Below are 18,809 nucleotides of genomic sequence, written 5' to 3'. Positions count from 1 at the left end.
TCAGCTTGACACCCATGTCTCTGACAGATGTAAATGTGCATGCTTAAAGTTAAGTTTGGCAGTTTGGATAATGCTGCTTTTCTGAAAAAATGAGGTTGTGGCCTGAATCAGAAATAAATTTGCAACTCGGCATAGTTTTCAATATTCTAGTTTTCAATTTTCATTCCTGACGTGCCTCTAGTAGTAAAAAATAAAAATTAAAAAAACCAAACCCAAACACTGGCAGCTGTGGATCTAAAACACTGGAGGATTTGTGCAAGCAATCTTACAAATCAGGGCATGCTCCTGAAATTCACCTTCTTTTCTCCTTCCCCTTCCCCACAGCTCCTCCCCAAATTTAGGTAAGGTAGGTTCATACTTTGCACACAAGTGTTTGTGGTGTTTGGGCAGTTTTCCTACTCTTGACTCATTGTTCTTTTAACTTGGGAAAAGCAGAATTAACTTTGAGTTGATTGGGATATTCTACTTCAAATTTTCTCCAAAACTTAAAAAAAATGGAAAAGATACTTGGAACGTTACTCTGCGTTTCTGTAAGGTGCAGGAGTGAAACTTTACTTTGCAAATCACTCTACACAGAAACGCTCGTGAGAAGATGTTGTAGTTCTGTGTTTGTATTTTTATGGATGTAATCATATGTTTTTCCTCTTAGAATCCATTTATCGCCGAGGCGCCCGCCGGTGGCGAAAGCTCTATTGTGCAAATGGTCACACTTTCCAAGCCAAACGATTTAACAGGGTGAGACTTTTGTTGGGTACTTAAAATCATGGTACAGGGATGTCTTACTTTAGTAATTACAATGTCACTGCCTTGAAAAATTATAAGGTGGTTTTATTCTCATTTTTGTTTTTTGTCTATGGTATGGAGACTTGGTAACCCTGTAGTTTCAGGAAACTTAATCATTATCAAATTATCAGGAACTTGAAGAAAAAAAATTGATTGCAATTCACTTGACATATACTCTGAAACAATGATAGGAATTACAGAAATGCTCTCGTGTTCCCTTCAAATCTTCCCAGAGGGCAAACTTGAACACTGGCGTTAGATGACTATGAGCTCAAAGTACATTTTCAATTCTTTAAGTTCTGGGAGTAAAAAGGTCTGAACTTGCTTACGCACAGACTTTTTTTCATGACTTTTAAACAAAAACCCGAGAAGTTTCTCCAAACAGCCTGCTTATGATGGCATGTAATCAACTGAAAATAACAAAACATTTGTAATATTTCCAAGAAGCAGTGATCAAATATGATTAGCTAGGGCCCAAGAAGGCTATCTGCTGTATTTAGAAAAAGCAACAGCAAAAACCAAACCCAAAACATTTGAATAAGCCAGGTTCCTTGACAGCTTCAATAATCTTTCCTTCTTTTCTAAACTTAGTGTGTTGTGTGCTTAGTGCTTGAGATCGTCTCCACTAAACTTCATCTTAAGCATCCTTCATATCTAACTTCTGCCTTTTTTTTTTTTTTTTTTTTTTTTTTTTTTTTTTTTTGACCTGTTCCTGGTCAAACGCTGTCAAGGCACCATAATGTAATCACTTTCTGCTCTTGCGTTTGTAGGCACCCTGTTTTCATGGATCTTTTGAGTTGTTTTGTGAATGTCCTTCAGTGAGTGGTGATCTTCCCATTTCCTGTTATCTGGTGGTTTAATGTGTTGAAGCTTTTGCTCTCCTGCCTTCCTCTGTACAAATGTAAGGACTCATCTACACCGAGAGATGACGAGACACATAGCAAATTAGCTTGGTCATAGCAGCCTGCTGATTCAGCTGCAGTGTTTTTGACCTGGAGTTGGCTCATGCCTCTCTGGGTCTGTGTGCAGTGGAAGAGGCTGGCTGTGCCTGTACCTTTCCGTGTAGATGCACACCTTCTGTACAGCAGTTGCTGCTTATTGCTCAGTTGTGATTTTTGAGCTCCTCTGTATTGTATCTGCCTGTTCGCTCTTAAAGTTTTCAGATAGAGACTCTTGGTATAGTGGCAAGTTCAGTAGGGATCTCTCTGATCTCTTATCCTATGTTTTTTTTGTTAATGAAAATGTGGCTGAATAGTTTTTATTGTTTTGTTTTGCTCTTTAATCGGTTTTGTTGATTTGTCATTCTAGAGAGCTCATTGTGCCATTTGCACTGACCGAATATGGGGTCTGGGTCGCCAGGGATATAAATGCATCAATTGCAAACTCCTTGTTCACAAGAAGTGTCACAAACTTGTCAGTATTGAATGTGGCCGTCACACACTACAACCAGTAAGTAAAACTTACCCAAAAAGTTGTCTTGAAAAAACAGCAACCAACCAATCATATACCACCCCCATTTTATACTAATGGTTTTCAAACTACAGTCTGCAAATAATCACAGTAGATGAAACATCATTCTTTATGGTTACTGTGACACGTTGCAAGAAAGTTTGGGATTCACTCAGTAGAATGGCAATTTATTGGCAAGGCAGGAGTCTTAATTTTCACATCTGCCAATTTTTCCTGTGTCAAGTATAAACATACAAGTGATATTTATCTCATCCTTCACTATGTTGTTACATAGTGCATATATACACACACACGCTGTTTTATGTCTTCAAAGTGAAGTACAGGTAAAATAAATTCTCTAAGTATCTGTTAGATTATTAGACTATTTCCCATTTTACAGAAAAGGAACATGAAGTGCAGAAGTTTTGACTTTTCTCACAAGAAATTCAATCAGCTTTAGTTCTTAAGTCCCCAGAAAAATTTAGGTGATTACTGCTCCTGGTTTAATATTAAAAGCAGACAGCTACAAGTCTACATTTTGTGAATTCATTTGCCTAATATATGTACTGCTGAAGTACATGAGCTATTCTGTCTCATTTCTCATCTGCTGTACTTCTTTTCTTGTACTAAGTTGTCACTTCAGCAGCTTCTGGAAGCGTGTCATAACTGCTGGAAAATAGGTAAAATAAGGACTGCAGTGGTTTCTTTTATTGTGTATGGATTAGAGCAGTAACTATGTTGACTGATCAAGTTAAAAAGTAGCTATATTATATTCCTGAGGGATCATTTATTTCCTTTATTGTCTCTAAAATAATGTCTCTCACACTTGGACAGTTTATTAAAAAATCCTTTGCCTATTTGCAGGAACCAATAATGCCTATGGATCCATCATCAGTGCATCCAGATAATGTAGAATCAGGTCAGATCAATAATTTTTTTCTTTAAATTACTGTAAGTTGCTGAAACATGAACGTTGGGTTTTAGAATGAAATGGAGTAACTTTAAAATTATTTTAAAACCCTTTCTTTACTTTTTTTCCATAGAACAAGAAAAATAAGACAGCTTCTTAATGCTAAGGGGGATATAAATATAAAAATTCCTCAGTTTTCCATCTTACCAGTTTAAGAAACTTGGCTAAAAAGGAAGAATTTAGGCTGTCAGTTACATTTTTCCATCAGTAAGCTGTGTACTTTAAATGCCCTGATCAAACAAACAAACCTTAACAGAATTAGCAGGGTTTCTACTGGATGGGTAGCCAAAGAAGTTCATTCTTGTAGCAGTCAGAGTGATGGTCCTAACATTTGAATTTGAATATAGACAATGACCAGGTTAAATACCAAACAAACCACTGTTCTGCACAAGATTCTCTGTGTGTGGAGTCCACATTAATCTGAAGAGATCTCCAAATATAATTACAGGGTTTTACATTGGCCATAACTGATTATTAATGCAGTATTGCAAAAGAATGATTCTGATGGTTTAAAAACAACAACTACCAAACCCAACAGCTTTGAATACTTACAACAGATGCATTTAAATTGTGTATCTCTCTGAGCTCTTGTGTGTGGAAATTTTAAGACAAAAGAAAATACTGTTGTATTGTATCAGTCTAATAATTTTTCTTGCACCTCTAGTGATTCCATACAATCCCTCAAGTCATGAGAGCTTGGACCACGTTGGTGAAGAAAAAGAGGTAAAGTATCGTAACCATGCTAACTGTATTCACAGATCTTAAATCTTGAAATGGAGAGAAACAAAGGCTTTTAGTAATTTAACTTGTCACAAACTGAAAACTAGTACATAAAGCACATGTGGGTTGCTCACACGGGTGTATGCATCTACGGCTTGCAAAGCTGTGTTATTTTGAACCTTTTGTTGAGATATGCTTCGATTTAGAAAGTACAGGTGTGCTTTCACTTAGAAAGCATTCCAAACTCCTCTGGTTTCATTTGTTCCTTATCTGCCAAGTCTCCTCTGCCTCCTTCCCTTCCCCTCACATTCCTTTCCAGGACAGTGCAGTTTTAAGAAAAACAAGTGTTAATTGAATCAGTTGTTTATATTAATTTTGGTGTTCCGTTTGAAATGCTAACTTTTGCACTTGTTAAAATTGGCAAGCCTGCTTACTAATTTTGAATTATCTTTATCAAAAGGCAATGAGCATTAGAGAAAGTGGCAAAGCTTCCTCCAGTCTGGGTCTTCAGGATTTTGATTTGCTCCGAGTTATAGGAAGAGGCAGTTACGCTAAAGTACTGCTTGTTCGACTGAAGAAAACTGAACGCATTTATGCAATGAAAGTGGTGAAGAAGGAGCTTGTCAATGATGATGAGGTAGGCAAGCTTTTTATCAACAAATCGGGCAACTCTTCCAAAAAGCTTCAGTATCTACCACAAGGTGGGAGCCAGTCTTCTGGGTCTGTAACACTAATTGAAAATTATGCATGCCGTTTCTTATACATACTATACTACAGAAGGTTCTCAAGACAGATAGCCAGTTTTGAGGTCTTCATTGACATACTGGTAGCTCACAGCTGCCCTCCTATGCCAGTGGTTTCTGTCATGAGTCTCATTGCCTCTGTTGACAGTGTCCTTCTGTGATGAGCACTGTCTGCAGCAGCGCTCCTGCAGAATTAAAGTTAATAAGCCTGTCTTGCTTTGTTATTTTGGAGCAGTATTCCATATCTCTCCTGTTATGTTGGCTTGCTGAGCTGAAAAAGAAATGGGTTGAGTCTGGTTTTCATATGTTAAAAGTTTGGGGTTTTGTCACAAAGGAGAACTCACAATATTATTTTAATTGCTCTTCACATTGGACCTCCATCTTAACAGTTTTTGTAGCTTGTACAGTGATTAGCAGAAACTTGTGAGAAATTGCGGTATTAAAATGCTAACCATCTCTTGTTTCTGAAGATTTCCTTTGTGTTTCTTTAGGCTACTCTGAAAAGATTTGAGTGACTGTGGTTTGCTACCCAAGAGCTTTTGCATTTATTCCTCAGTCTGCCACTGATTTTGGCATTTCTCAATGCTACTTTACATTTGTGTCCACTAGTTTTATCTTTTATAGATGAGTGTTTTTACATTCCCAAGTATAGTTACACACTGAGGCTAAAAGTATGGGACACTCAGGACAGAAAAAAAAAAAAAAAAGAATATGTTAAATTGTCTTACTTCACATTGGAGAACTATATAATATTTAATTTCTTGCAAGTAAAATGAGGATGGCAAAACACTTGAATATCTTTCTGCTAATTGTCACTAATACTTGACCTAGGAAGTTCAACAGTCCTTTTCTGAATGTCACTTCTCTTAAATAGGATATTGATTGGGTTCAGACAGAGAAACACGTCTTTGAACAGGCTTCAAATCATCCCTTTCTTGTCGGACTACACTCTTGCTTCCAGACAGAAAGCAGGTAAAGGTCATAACATAATAAGATGATAGTCTCATTCAAAAAATATTTTATACTGTTAGTCACCTCAAAGGCCTATTTAAAGCATTAAGTGTTAGGTAGGTAGCACAAGTCCACGTACTGTAAATCCTAGTAGCATTTTATGAGCAAAAGGCTGTGTTCATCAGCTAAGCTTTTCAGATTGGGAAGATGCAAAAGAATGTAAAGTACCGGTAGGTATGATGGAAAGAATTCTGGACAGTGAGAGGTCCAGCTAGCAGTAAAAAAGGCTTAAGAATATGAGGTAGAAGACAGAACCTAGAGTGGGAGGAAAAAAAGGTTTAGGGAGAGAGAAATTAGAAGTACAAAAAATGAGGAAATTTATCTCAAACTTGCATGGACTCTATCAAGACTAGTCTCCGAGCAAGACTCGGAAAATGGTACCTGAATTTTGAAAAGGAAAACAGGGTAATAGAGATGAAAATTAGTATTTTCCTGTGTGTTTATATATAGGAGAAGAGATTGCAGTAGATGCATAAATTACTATTCTATACAGTAATAAGTTTCAGTATATCTGAAATATAGTTATTGAGTATTTAAACAACATCCTTGCTGTTTGAAAAGGTGAGAAGCTAGTGGAAGGAAGTGAGAAGAAAGAGTATTTGTAATACACTAATAGTATTAACCGCAAACAAAGAAGATTAAAGGGATCAGGAAGGAAAATGAGAATTCTTTTTTTTTTTTGTGGTTTGTGCGTAGAAACTGATATGAATCTATTTTCTCTAAGTCACATATGTAATAATGACAAGCAGTAGCTGTAATGGATTAGGAATGTGGGAAGGATTACTTACTTTCCTTTAGCAATAAAGGAATTATCTAGAGAAACTCTGTATACTTGATTTTTAACTTTGGGAATTTATTCAAAGGGAGGGAAAATGGTGAAACCAGCCATAGAGATGGGAGGAGTTGAAGTGACATTGTTCAATAACAGACAACCTGTAACAGCTCAGACCTCTTTCAGCCTTGTATACAGTCATTTGTAACAATCTCTTGTGTGTTTCAGGTTATTCTTTGTTATAGAGTATGTAAATGGAGGCGATCTAATGTTTCATATGCAGAGACAGAGAAAGCTGCCAGAGGAGCATGCCAGGTATGTCTAACTTCAGATTTCTTGCATCACAATAGTTGGTTTTCTGAGACAGTGCAGTAGAGCAGAGGTTATGATGATGAGCTGGCAAATTCTCTCCAGATGTTAAGGGTTTAAGAAATGGGAAACTGCAGCTTCATTTTAATGCTGCAAGCTACCATATTTTTGTTTCAAGGAGGAACTGTAATAGGAAGCACTTAGGTCTTGTTTGCATTAGCATTACCCTAGATGACTTCAGTCTGATTCTGAATCTTTTTGTTAGAAAAACACTTTTGTGGTATTTTTTTTTTTAAATGTCTAATGATACCAATGTGTTTCTCTTGCAAGAACCACTACCAGCTGTCCAGGCAAATGCTGAGTTCTTGGTGCATATGCTTCATCTCAGATGGTGAGATGAAAGGGATGATTTCAATAGACATTAATATTAATTAAAAATAATTTTTGAAGTGACTGTGGATAGAAACATTTGTATGATTATAAACAATTTAACCACTTCTCTGATGAAAAATAATATAATACATGGGATTATACTTAGAAAAGTATCATATTACCAAGACTATGTTATTGTGGTCTGGGTTTTGATTACTTGAGTAATCAGTATCTGTTTCTACACTAGGTTTTATTCTGCTGAAATCAGTCTAGCATTGAACTATTTACATGAACGAGGGATAATCTACAGAGATTTAAAACTGGATAATGTGCTACTAGATTCTGAAGGGCATATTAAACTCACAGATTATGGCATGTGCAAGGTAAGCTCTAGTTTCTTGCTAACCAATAAAATCAACAACTAAAAAATTGTCATAAATTAAGAGATGCAGAGACTTAAAAATGTGACATTTTAAGGCATGCATTTATACGCAGTGCAGATAGGCTGTATACTTATTTCACTTCTACAAATGGAGGAAAGGAAAATGCCACATGTGCAGACAACATATATATACTGTTTATGTTTTTATAAAGCTGCTGTATCAACTTGACTGGGAAAGGTAGGCTGAAATAGTCAAATTAGCTTGATTTCAAAAAGAGCAAGAGGATGAAATACATCAGTCACACTTGATCCTGTTTGGATTCTATGACGCTTTCCATTTTCTCTAGAAAACTTTTATCACTACAAAGACACTGGAGCACAGGTTTGACTTTGCTGTGGAATTGCCATTATGCTGATCTATTAGAACTATTTTAAATGCTATGATTTTGGCTAAGCAACTGAAGAGCCTAAAATAACACAGGTTGGAAAGGGCCTCAGGAAATCTAATCCACCCTCCTGCTCAAAGCAGATGAGGCCAGGTTACTAAGGGCTTTATTCGGTTTGGCCTTGAAAACTTCCAAGGATGAAGACTGCACAACTTCTTTGGGTAACCTCCCCCCATTCTGCATCCCATGCTCTTCTCTGAAAACCTTGTATCTGTCCATGTCACGTAAGCTGTTCCACCATGCCTCAGTTATTCCCGCTTGCCTATCGTTGGAGATGTGGTGGAGCTTACTAGCTAAAACCTTAAGGTGTTGTTGTCAGAAAGTATGTGCCATCCTCTTGAGACTCCAGATGCAACCGACTTCTGTTTCTTCTGAAACAAGTAGTGTTTTCTATTCATTTACGTACAGATTTAAGTATAGTTTTACTAAAACGAAAGCAGTTTATTCAAGATGCTTAAATGAACTCAAAATGAAGTTCGTAGCAGAGGGGGAGTGTGGGATCTTTGGCTAACTAAAGTATTTTTTTCCCATTTTTTCTGAAAGGAGGGTCTGAGGCCTGGTGACACAACCAGCACGTTTTGCGGGACTCCAAACTATATTGCACCTGAAATTCTCCGGGGAGAGGATTATGGTAAATTGAATTTTTCACTGCTGCCATATAACTTTCACCTTGTCTCTTCTTACTTGAGTTGTTATCAGTAGAAAGGATAAATCTCCATTAGACACGTCGTCAGTCTAATTCAGCATCCTGTCTGAAAAAGTAAATAAACCCATCAAAGGCAGGGCAGAAGACATCACACCAAGCAAATGAGATACCCTGCCTTCCAAGTGTTAAATTCTTTTTATCAGTCTTGAAGAATAGCTTGGAGTCTTCCAAATTTATTATTGTTTATAACTATTTTTAGCTACTACTAATGATATACTTGCAGTCTTGAATTGTGTTCAGGTTTGGAGCTTTATATTTGGCAGCAATGATAGTATTAGATATAAATGCATTGCAGAGGGGCTAGATAGTAGACATCCCTTTCACAAATCTCAGTGTTAACAATGAAATTGTCTATGCAATTGCTTGTTCAGGAAGTCCACAAGATTCCTGAGGCAAGAGACGTAAGAGTATAGAAGGCTTGCTGTGTTACTTACCCTTTCTTCCTAAGCTTCCAATACTGTGCCAAGCAGATCTTTGATCTGTTTTCGGCCCTTAAGATTTTAACAAATTCTACCATTAGTTGCTATTTAAAAAAAGTATATCTATTTTTTAAATCTACCATCTTATTTCAATTGAATGTATCTTTCAGAGTGGCTTCCCATCTTCCTTCCTTTTCACAAACTTTCTAGGCCAACCAGACTATATCAGTCCCAGCCTAGCTACTGGATTATTTTTTTTACTTTAGAAGTGAATAGTAGAATACATGTGCTTAGCTCCATACATGACTGTCTTGCTATTAAGAATCACATACTTCCTCCTTGTCCTCATTGCCTGCCCTGGATAATCAATCCCCTCCTGTTGGTTAGTAATGACTAGGCTTAAATGTTACCTAACCTATGTTAAGGTCCTAACACCAACCTTTAAACTTTTTTCATTTCCTTTTCTTTGTACAGCATTCCCTCCTATTGCACACATAAGTTACCTCTCCTTTGTTCAGATAATCTGAAAGACTGGCAATACTTACGTTTTTGAATGAATTCTTTCTTCTCAAAGCATGTCTGTCTTTAGCCCCCAAATTGTTGGTATTTTTGCTCTAAAATATCTTCAGTGGTGTTTTCTCCTTTGAATTCTAGGCTTCAGTGTAGACTGGTGGGCACTTGGTGTACTTATGTTTGAAATGATGGCGGGTCGGTCACCATTTGATATTGTTGGGAGTTCCGACAATCCTGATCAGAACACAGAAGATTATCTTTTCCAAGGTAAGTACCATGAGTGTTCCCAAACTTTAGTGCTTTGTTTCTGCTTACCTTTAATCTAACTTTAAAGATGCAAAGGCTGATATGAACCTTGTTTTCTTGCAGTAATTTTGGAAAAACAGATCCGAATTCCCCGTTCCCTTTCTGTTAAAGCAGCAGGTGTTCTAAAGAGTTTCCTTAATAAGGTAAGAGCTAAAGGGGACTATTTAACACTTCTCAAGAGCAGCTGTTTTTTTGTGAGCCTAAAGCAGAATTTCAGTGGGGCTGGGGGACCTATTCTAGATACTTGTCTTAGAATCTGGAGCTCCAGATTCTCAGGCTGGGAACATGAGTAAATTTCAAGTTGAAAGGCTTAGAAATGCTCAGAGTGATTCTTTAACCTGGGGAATTGGACAAACTTAGCAGATTTCTTCTCTTTAAGAACGAAAATAAGCTTAGCAAATCACTCTGACAACCGCTGATGACTTCATTGAGAGAAATGCAGAGGCAGTATATGCTCACCGTTTGCTGGTAGCTAACTAGCCTGAGAGACAAAAGGTGCATATGTGGGAGTGGACTAGTCTGAGCACTTGCTGGCCTTTATTTAGTGAGTGTTAGATGAGTGTGGATAAAGAGGTACAGGAAAAAAACGGATTTGTTTAAATTATTCTAAGAAAGCAGTACTGCTCAAGAACACTGCTTTTGTTGCAACTCCCTGGTAATGTATGCACGTGTGAATACACGTACATGGAGGTGCAATTGTCTCGTTAAAATAACCTTCTTTTCACTGCATTTTTCTGTAAGCTGCAGTTACTACCCCAGTGTGATTGCCTGGCGTAGTCAGTCCGCTCAGGGAAGGGCAGGCATGGGGAAGAATCAAATTCCCTTGTAACCTAACCCAGTTTGCTCTGAAACCTGTGGTATATTTAAACAGGTCTGAATAAAAATGAAGAAAGATGGCATGGTTGTTTCCCTGTATTCATGCCTATTTCAGACAGTACATTGGAACAGTTTCCAAAATAAATAATGCTACCTTAGTTCTTCAGTGTCCTTTGTAACTCTGGTGTTTCATTTCTCATGGAACTTGTAACATTTGTATTTTATTCATGTGTAGGCCACAGCACCCATTTAGAAATATCTTCTTCCTTATGCAGGATCCAAAGGAACGTTTAGGCTGCCATCCTCAAACAGGATTTGCAGACATCCAGGGACATCCGTTCTTTCGCAATGTTGATTGGGATCTGGTATGTGAATGCCCACTGGCTTGGCCTATTTTCTTTATATACAGTGATAGCTTGACAACTTGTTGCAAGCATGAGAGATGATGTAAAAACTTCAAAAACCTTAAGCTCTTAACTTAGGATGTACCACAATGCCAATACAGAATCTTTTAACCCTTTTACACACAGTAAGTACACTAGATTAATCGGGTGATTGTAGAAAGTACACAAAATAAACTTAATAATAACTTCCAGCCTTGTTTAAAAATAATTCAATAGGTTGTAACTCATTCTTGGTGTCACTAAGTGCATTTATTCTTAGATGGAGCAAAAGCAAGTGGTGCCTCCATTTAAACCAAATATATCTGGAGAATTTGGTCTGGATAACTTTGACTCCCAATTCACCAATGAACCTGTGCAGCTCACTCCAGATGATGAGTAAGTAATGTAGAATTTAAGAAGTTCTGATAGGTTAGTGAAGGAGTTATAAAACTTCATTTACTATCTGTAGTTGTGGTATATAGAGTATACATAAAGCAGTAAATAACATTTTCTTGTGTTAGTTTGGAGAAAATTCTGTTATGTGTCCTCATGGTAGACTTAGTATGGCTGGATTAAGTATTGTGCTCTGGGGCATGATGTAAAAAATCAACTAACAGTGGGAAAGTTGATGTAAAGAATCTTAGTTCAGGGAAAAATGACTAAGTGCTATTTTACAAGTGTTAGTGGTATCATCTGCAAGGAATGAACGTGTGAAGGAAAAGACCTGTTTTGTCAAGTGGTTTATTTTTTGCATTACTTTAAGCCACAATATTTCTAGAATGTTTGGTTTAGACTGAATTTATCTTGGGTGTTCTGAGCAAGATGCTTTGTTTGGCTTGTTCGGGTATTTTAAATTGTTAGTAGTCAAGCAAGATTATCCTGGCTGAAAACCCTTGATAAAATGCATGATAATGTATTTGATTTTGGTAGTGGATTTGTGGTTCCTCACTCCTGAGGGGCCCTGATTTGGGATGAGGAGGGAAGGGCCTTTCTAGTTTGACTTGAGCCACTGCTGTTCGCATTTTAGGAATTTTTGGGGGGCTTTGTCTAATGTTCATATAGTATGTAAACACAAACAGTGAGTACTAAATGTTATCTGTGCACCTTAATTAGGTCTGAGATCAAACTTCCTTCTTCATCCCTTTGTAAATGCATCATGTACAAACAAAGCTTAGAAGAGTTGCTGATGCAAGTGCAGTATCTATCACATCCCAATGTTTTCAGTGTTCTACAAAACTGACTGTTTTGGGAAAGTTTTAAAACTGCAAACCTCGCAGATTGCTTAGTGGGGAGAATATGTGCATGGGAGCAGCCCAATCACTGGTCCTGAGTGGTTTTGTGTTTTGTTACTATTACAGGGGCTAAAAAAGCCCCAACAGTGGTAACTGTAAGGATAGAGAGGGAGAAAAGAGAGAAGGGAAATGTCCTCAATTGCAATCCGGTGTGCAGGCCTAAATTTAAAGGCAAACTGTCAGTTAGTATTGTTACCTTTTTAATTTTGCTGAACTAATGACTGTTTTTTTAATCTTAATAGTGATATTGTGAAGAAGATTGACCAGTCAGAATTTGAAGGCTTTGAATATATAAATCCTCTTTTGATGTCAGCTGAGGAATGTGTTTGAATTCTCCATTTCTGGACTGTGCCAATTGTTACTCAGTTTGTTTCTGCATGGGTAAACATCTCTTCATTTGGATGCACTTGCATAAAACGAGTAACTGAACATCTTACCCTTGCCACCTAGTGTGAATTACTAATTTTCTTTTTGTATGAATTGTTGTCCAGGACAGTTGTTACGCTTGAACCTTCGGCTGCCAGATTTAAAATGTTAAACTTTCCAACAGTCTTGCCAAACTTGAATATAAAGGTTGGTCTCTGGGGCTCCTGACTGAACAATGGGGTCTGGCTGTATAATCTGCCAATACAGCATCCTGATAGAGGAAAGTTTTTTCTTACTGCTTTAAGAATACAAATTGCATTAGGGGATGTAATAAAATATTGTTAAAGGACTTCCACTCTTCCAGCAAGAGAGTAAGAACTTACGACTTCTGTAGTTCTAAATCTCTCTAAACATCTGATTTCCCTGTTCTCCTTAGACTTAGAGCTGTGTTACTGCCCTTCAGATTGAAATGACGGCAAGGAGAGCAGATTTTTAAACTGACTAGGTCAAGAGTGGCTGCTTTCATGGGGTATACTGATCCTATCCAAAAGGAGATGATTAACTCAATATTAGAATCAAGAGACTTTGCTCCGAAATGATACGCTAGGAATTGTACACTGATACACAGAGAGTGCCTTTCTGAGCCTGTCCCTTTCAGTGAGGGTTGTATATGATATAAAGTGTCAGTTTAAATAAATGGAATTCAATTAATACTTTAAAAAGGTAAAATCCGTAGAGTGTATTTTAGCAGTAATGGGCAGCTAATATTGACAGATGTAGAACCTCATACTATTATTTATGGCTTTTACACTTGCTGTCTTAACTGTATCAGAACTGCGTATGTTACAGCTATGGCCTAGATAAGGGCATTTGTTTCCTTTTTTTTTTTTTTTTTTTTTTAATCTCATTGCCATACTGTTGGAAATGCATTTGACTTTGCCAGTGGAAAAAGCACATCTAGGAAAAAATAGGTGCTGTCCACAATGACTCTTTTAACTTCACTTACAGATGGTGATTTGTAATCACAATCAAACCTTAAATGTTGGTAGCAGACTCAAAGTTAATAGTAAAGCAACTGGAATAAATTGAAAGAACGGTTCAAACTAGGACTTTTGGGAGGTGTGATTCTTACATTTCATGTTATTAAACAGTGGAATATACAGCACAGATAATTCTTATTTTTAATGTTTAAGGAATAGTTTTGAATGTCTTAGGCTGAAGAAATGCCAAATGTACCACTTTTTTATTATTATTTTGGGGAAAAGGGATTAAGAGACATTGAAGAAAAGAATCTGTTATATAAGTAAGAGCTGTAAGGCAAGCTAAGCATTACTGAAAGCAGATCTAAGTATCTGTAAGCACAAATTAGCAAACCTTATCTGAAGCTTTTAATAAGACTTCTGCTTGGTCAGTGTCTCTGCTTGAAAATCCTTGTATGGCAACACTGTAAATTCATAGCACAAATCTGCCGGTGTATGTTTTTTCACTTACATGTTAACTTCGAGGAGAGAGATTGCACAAATACACAGTAGTGTCATGGTATAGTATTTAGTTCATATTTTTCTTTGCAACATGAATAGGAAACTTAAATATTGGGCTGAGTTTTCAGAACTGGGAAGTGATTGGAGGGGCCTCAATTTCAGGGAAGCACTGAACCTCTGCACTGTTAAAAATCAGGTTCCCTTAAACTCAAGTTGTATATTTTCAAATGTAAAATATCGGCGTAAACCTCCTTTTGAAGAGCAGCTAATAACTTCAGCACATTTAGTTCATGTCAAGTGAACTGCTTACATGCAGTTTTAAAATTGTGATTAATTGTTTAGCCTCCGACTCTTGACACCCGCATGACTAGTTTAGACATCAGGACTTAATTGATACTAAACTTAGAAGTTATTTAAAGCAAACAAGAAGGTCCTTGTCTCTACAGTGGCTTAATTTCATATGGGGTATTAAGTAAAATGGCTTTCTGTAAGGAAGGGCATTTCTGCTATTCATCACAGAAGAGTAATGGACTAAAAAACACTGTCTTTTGTGCTTAAAGCAAAAGTTAGGGGTTTTTTATAGTTAATGTCACAGAAAAGATACTTTTTCTATTTACGTATCTAACCATTAAGAATGTTCCTAAGTGATAAACATCTTAAATGACTGTAAATCCATTTTTAAACTTTAATTTCTCCAAAGTGCCATGATATTAACAGTTATTTTTCATTGTTTAATGTATAGCAACTGTCAAAAATATTCAGAAGGGACATTGGGTGTAAACAGTTCAGTGCAGTAGGCGTTGTCTTTTGGAGAAAGTGTCTGCATCAGAAGCATGATGTATTTATGTGGAGTAACCTCCTTTTTGTACGCGAGTTGGATTCTTATGGGTGCTCCGCTAGTTAATATTGTCACTACTGTTTTCCTGTTTCATATGGAATATGGTCTTGAACATTGTTGTATGATCATTCCCTTTATTTGTGCACACTTTTTACTTTAAATAAAACATTTATATTAGGCCTCTGTGTGTTAACCTCTAAAACGAATACTGCAAAATGCTGGGCTTTGCTTGGGATTGTCATCTGACCCTTAACTATCCAAGTCTCACAGGAGCATTGTTCTAATTTCTTTTAGAAGGTAGCACTGGGATAGACCATAACAACCTAAGAAATACCTCCCTCAGCCTGTGTTCCCCAAGCATGTCTGAGAATGGAGGCCCCTCTCCGACGTGCTTTGCCAGCCTTCCGCTCATCATGCCCTGTGGAGGAGAAGCATCCTTGTAGGTTCTGTCTTTCGTTCTGACACCAGTGATGAAACAAAAGTAAGTAGCGAGGCTTCAGTCAGCTGCACAGATACAGAAAGCTTAAAGTAAAATATAAAATGCAATTCTAGCCTGCTTGACCAAGGACTTCTTTCAGCTGGAACTTCTAAGACGTTATCTCAGGGGCCAGAGCTGGGGACTTGGAGTTCAGAGCAACGCTCATCTGCTGTGCTTACTTCTGCATGATTTCTTTCTTTGTTTCTTCAACTCCTCCCCTGCGTTCTCTTAGATTTCTGACACGGAGGGCAAGGGCACTTACCTCATACCCTGCTACAGATGCAGTATTTCAATATATCTGTATTTCAGTGTCTGCGTATCGATATTTTAAAAGAGATTTCCTCTTGAGATCTGGCTTGTTATTAAAAGTATGTATCGGCAGTCCTAGGCAATTGCTACAGATGGTTGCATATCTTAAATGCTTAACCTCCCCCCACGCATGCTTCTTGTTTCTGTTCAGTTTGGTGGCCAACTGCTCTCGGCTCAGTCTGAGCAATTGTTTATGTTAAGACACTCTATAAAAGAAATTAATAGCGTGTATAATCTATATATATACTTGATACCTTAACTGCTAAGCATGCATCCTCGCTTCGTGACGGACAGCATAAGCAGTTTAAGCAAGAAAGGCATCTGAAATGGCCTACAGATTAATGATGTTTCCCTGGGAAAAGGGAGGTGGGGACTGGTGGCCCTTTCAGAAAAAAGGGGATTTTATCCTATCTTGCATTTTCTTGAGAAGAGTTCCGTTGGGGTTTATTTTAAGACTTTTTTTTTTTCCTGCTTATGATAAAGGAATCTAAACTGCATGCTTGAAATGTGTGATCTTACCATTTAATCACCAACGATTAAAGGCAGGGAAGCATCCACCTCCTGGATCTGTTTGGCTTTTGCAGAAAGTGGGCTTTTTCCAGGTGTGAACAGAACCAGAAATCTGTTGGCATCCGCGTTTGACTTTTAAGCTTGAACAAAGTGTCTGGGCTTATACCCCTCTTGTGTTGGGTGGTGAAGCATCTAGCTGAACAGCTGAATTTTGACTGTGATTTCAGATGGAAAAACTAAGTCATAGCTCGGGTGGTTCATTAGCTGTCGTGTTTTGTACAGAACTGTTTCCAAAGCAGCTTGTCCTGTAAGATGTGGTGCAGGCTAAAATCTGTCAGCTTTTTGTGCTTTACCCGCTTATAGGTCTTGTAGTGTCTCTCATACGGTACCTTGTCTGTGTTACTTAATCTGTCATAGCATGTTTCACAAGAGTGGTCTTAAGTATTACAACTTAGCATTAAATGCTGAAGTGATGTTCTTAAAAATGCGCAAGCTAATATCTTCAGAGAAGAAATGCACAATTTTTGATCTCTGTTCAGTGTTAACTGAACAGCATCTTCAGAGCATCTTCGGAGACCGTGTGTATGGAAACAGGTTTGGGGTTTTTTTATTTCAGATATGCTTCTTTCTGTAGAAACCCCTCTTTGTTCATAAATATGCAACTTGAATCTTACTCATAAAACTCTTTACACACTTAGCAGTTTGGTGAACAACTTTGTATCTATGTTAACCAGCTCAACTGAAAGATCATTTTGTTTTAATATGGTATTTGGCACTTCACTTTATAAGCAGTAGTTTAAAGGATTTATTTTTATTTGCACTTAGAAATGCAGATTATTTTATCTCACTTGCCCCTCTTCCTAGTGTGCGAGTGGGAGAGGTATCGACCCCAGTGACTGTCAAAGGTGGCCTGCAAGAATTCAAAGGCGCGTATGTGTGGGGAGGATGGGACTTACTCTTTTCTTAAACACCCATTTTTTTTGTATTTTTGTAGGTCTGTGTTTTTGAGTGTGTCCTGCCTGGTATTATTTTAGAAATATATGAAATAAAAATTATACTTTCTAGGGAGCTGCTTGGTTTCCTATATATTATTATATATCCCTTACTTTTAACTGAAAATGAAACGTCTGTAGTCACTGTTTAATTGTAAAGTAAAATTTAATTTTTTTTATAATAATAATAACAACTCTTTTTCCTTAGAGCTGACTTAGAAGAGTAAAGACAAAAATTCTGTAAAGGCTGCCTCAGTGTTAAATCTAAGGTGTTGAAACTAAGCAGTGAAGGTGCTATTTGTGAACTGCATTTTAAGACAACCTTAAATGTTAATTTTGTAAGCTTTCAAAGAGCTTCAGCACTTCTCAAATTCAGAGGCGTTAATAACAAACAAAAGATTCCTTCTATGCTCTGTTAGTGTAATTTATTACATCTTGCAAAGGTCTGTAACTCAGGTTTTAGTTGCACAGTGTCTTTGGAACTGCTTTTCACAGTGTACAGTAGAAGTTGTAGGCAGAGTTAACATCTTTTTTTAGACAATCCTCTACCTACAACCTTTGCCTGATTACTGTAGCTCTATAGCAACACTATCATTACAGCACAATAGTTACTAGAATTTGCAACCTGAAATGCAGAATGTGCAGCAGAACTTGAAAAACCCAAATTAAACAATGCCACCGAATTCCTAAGCTTCTGTGACATCAGTAGGTCTAATAAAAGATGTAATATCTGCCTACGTATGTTGCTTTCCTTACATCCATAAATCAGTCCAGCTCTGGTGTTATAAATCTTGCATTTTCTTTAGTAAATTTAAAATGGAAATATGATATAGTGTGTTTCACTAATTGGTATTTGAAGAGGTTTGGTTTTGTGTTTTGGTTTTTTTTTTCAAAACCAGATCCTAAATTCCTAGAGGGTGGAGAAGACAGGAATGTTCAGAATATCTGGATAATTGTCATAGGTCCGTGTCTTTCAGGATCAGCTCCAAAAGCTGGTACATTCAGAAATGTTGTTTTACTCTGCTATATTGTTGTGGCTTTTAAGCAAACCTTGTATCTGCTTAATAAATAAGTACAAAGTGTTAGTATGCTTTACAAACGTGTTTACTTTTCCATCAAGCTCTTTGTTGTCCTACCCTGAAACATTTTATTGCGGAAGAATAAAGAATTAAACAGAATTTAAGCAGACAATTGAGATCAAACACGAATGCACTTTTCCGTGTTCTCCATTGCTTTCCTCAGTCTCCCTGCCCTGCACAAAAGCAGTTCACATTTTTGTGTAAGACTAGCGATTGTACTCTGGCGACTGCTTTGCCTTGTGTTGTTTGCTTAAGTGTAAATGGAGGAAGAATAACAATATTTATAAAATCCTTCTGCAGACTCATTACATGAAACAATCCTCTTTTCTGTGTGAGGCTGGAAATGCTGCAGAAGCATTTGATG

The 18,809-nt window shown here is 37.2% G+C and overlaps 1 protein-coding gene across 4 annotated transcripts in view; it reads left to right on the top strand.

Moving 5' to 3' along the window:
- PRKCI (protein kinase C iota) overlaps nt 1–18,496 on the top strand; it is a 33,235-nt gene extending 14,739 nt beyond the window's left edge. The window contains exons 5-19 of one of the 4 annotated variants that reach the window (XR_007506446.1): nt 650–735; nt 2,092–2,232; nt 3,097–3,151; nt 3,867–3,925; nt 4,383–4,559; nt 5,540–5,637; nt 6,677–6,763; nt 7,377–7,512; nt 8,501–8,588; nt 9,737–9,862; nt 9,965–10,044; nt 10,993–11,082; nt 11,381–11,496; nt 12,635–12,773; nt 15,372–18,493. Coding sequence is in view for 3 of the 4 variants with exons in the window: in XM_049804001.1 (XP_049659958.1) it covers nt 650–735; nt 2,092–2,232; nt 3,097–3,151; nt 3,867–3,925; nt 4,383–4,559; nt 5,540–5,637; nt 6,677–6,763; nt 7,377–7,512; nt 8,501–8,588; nt 9,737–9,862; nt 9,965–10,044; nt 10,993–11,082; nt 11,381–11,496; nt 12,635–12,722 (1,427 nt within the window). In the remaining variant the exon portion in view is untranslated. Of the gene's footprint in view, nt 1–649; nt 736–2,091; nt 2,233–3,096; nt 3,152–3,866; nt 3,926–4,382; nt 4,560–5,539; nt 5,638–6,676; nt 6,764–7,376; nt 7,513–8,500; nt 8,589–9,736; nt 9,863–9,964; nt 10,045–10,992; nt 11,083–11,380; nt 11,497–12,634; nt 15,257–15,371 lie in introns of those variants that run through there. The other 3 variants (XM_049804002.1, XM_049804001.1, XM_049804003.1) reach the window with 3 other exon arrangements.
- Nucleotides 18,497–18,809: the final 313 nt, after the last annotated feature.

This window comes from Accipiter gentilis, chromosome 6 (genome assembly GCF_929443795.1).
Source record: "Accipiter gentilis chromosome 6, bAccGen1.1, whole genome shotgun sequence".
Classification (NCBI taxonomy): Eukaryota; Metazoa; Chordata; class Aves; order Accipitriformes; family Accipitridae; genus Astur; species Astur gentilis.
Note: the sequence above shows the minus strand (reverse complement) of the source record. Positions and strands in the feature narration are given on the sequence as shown.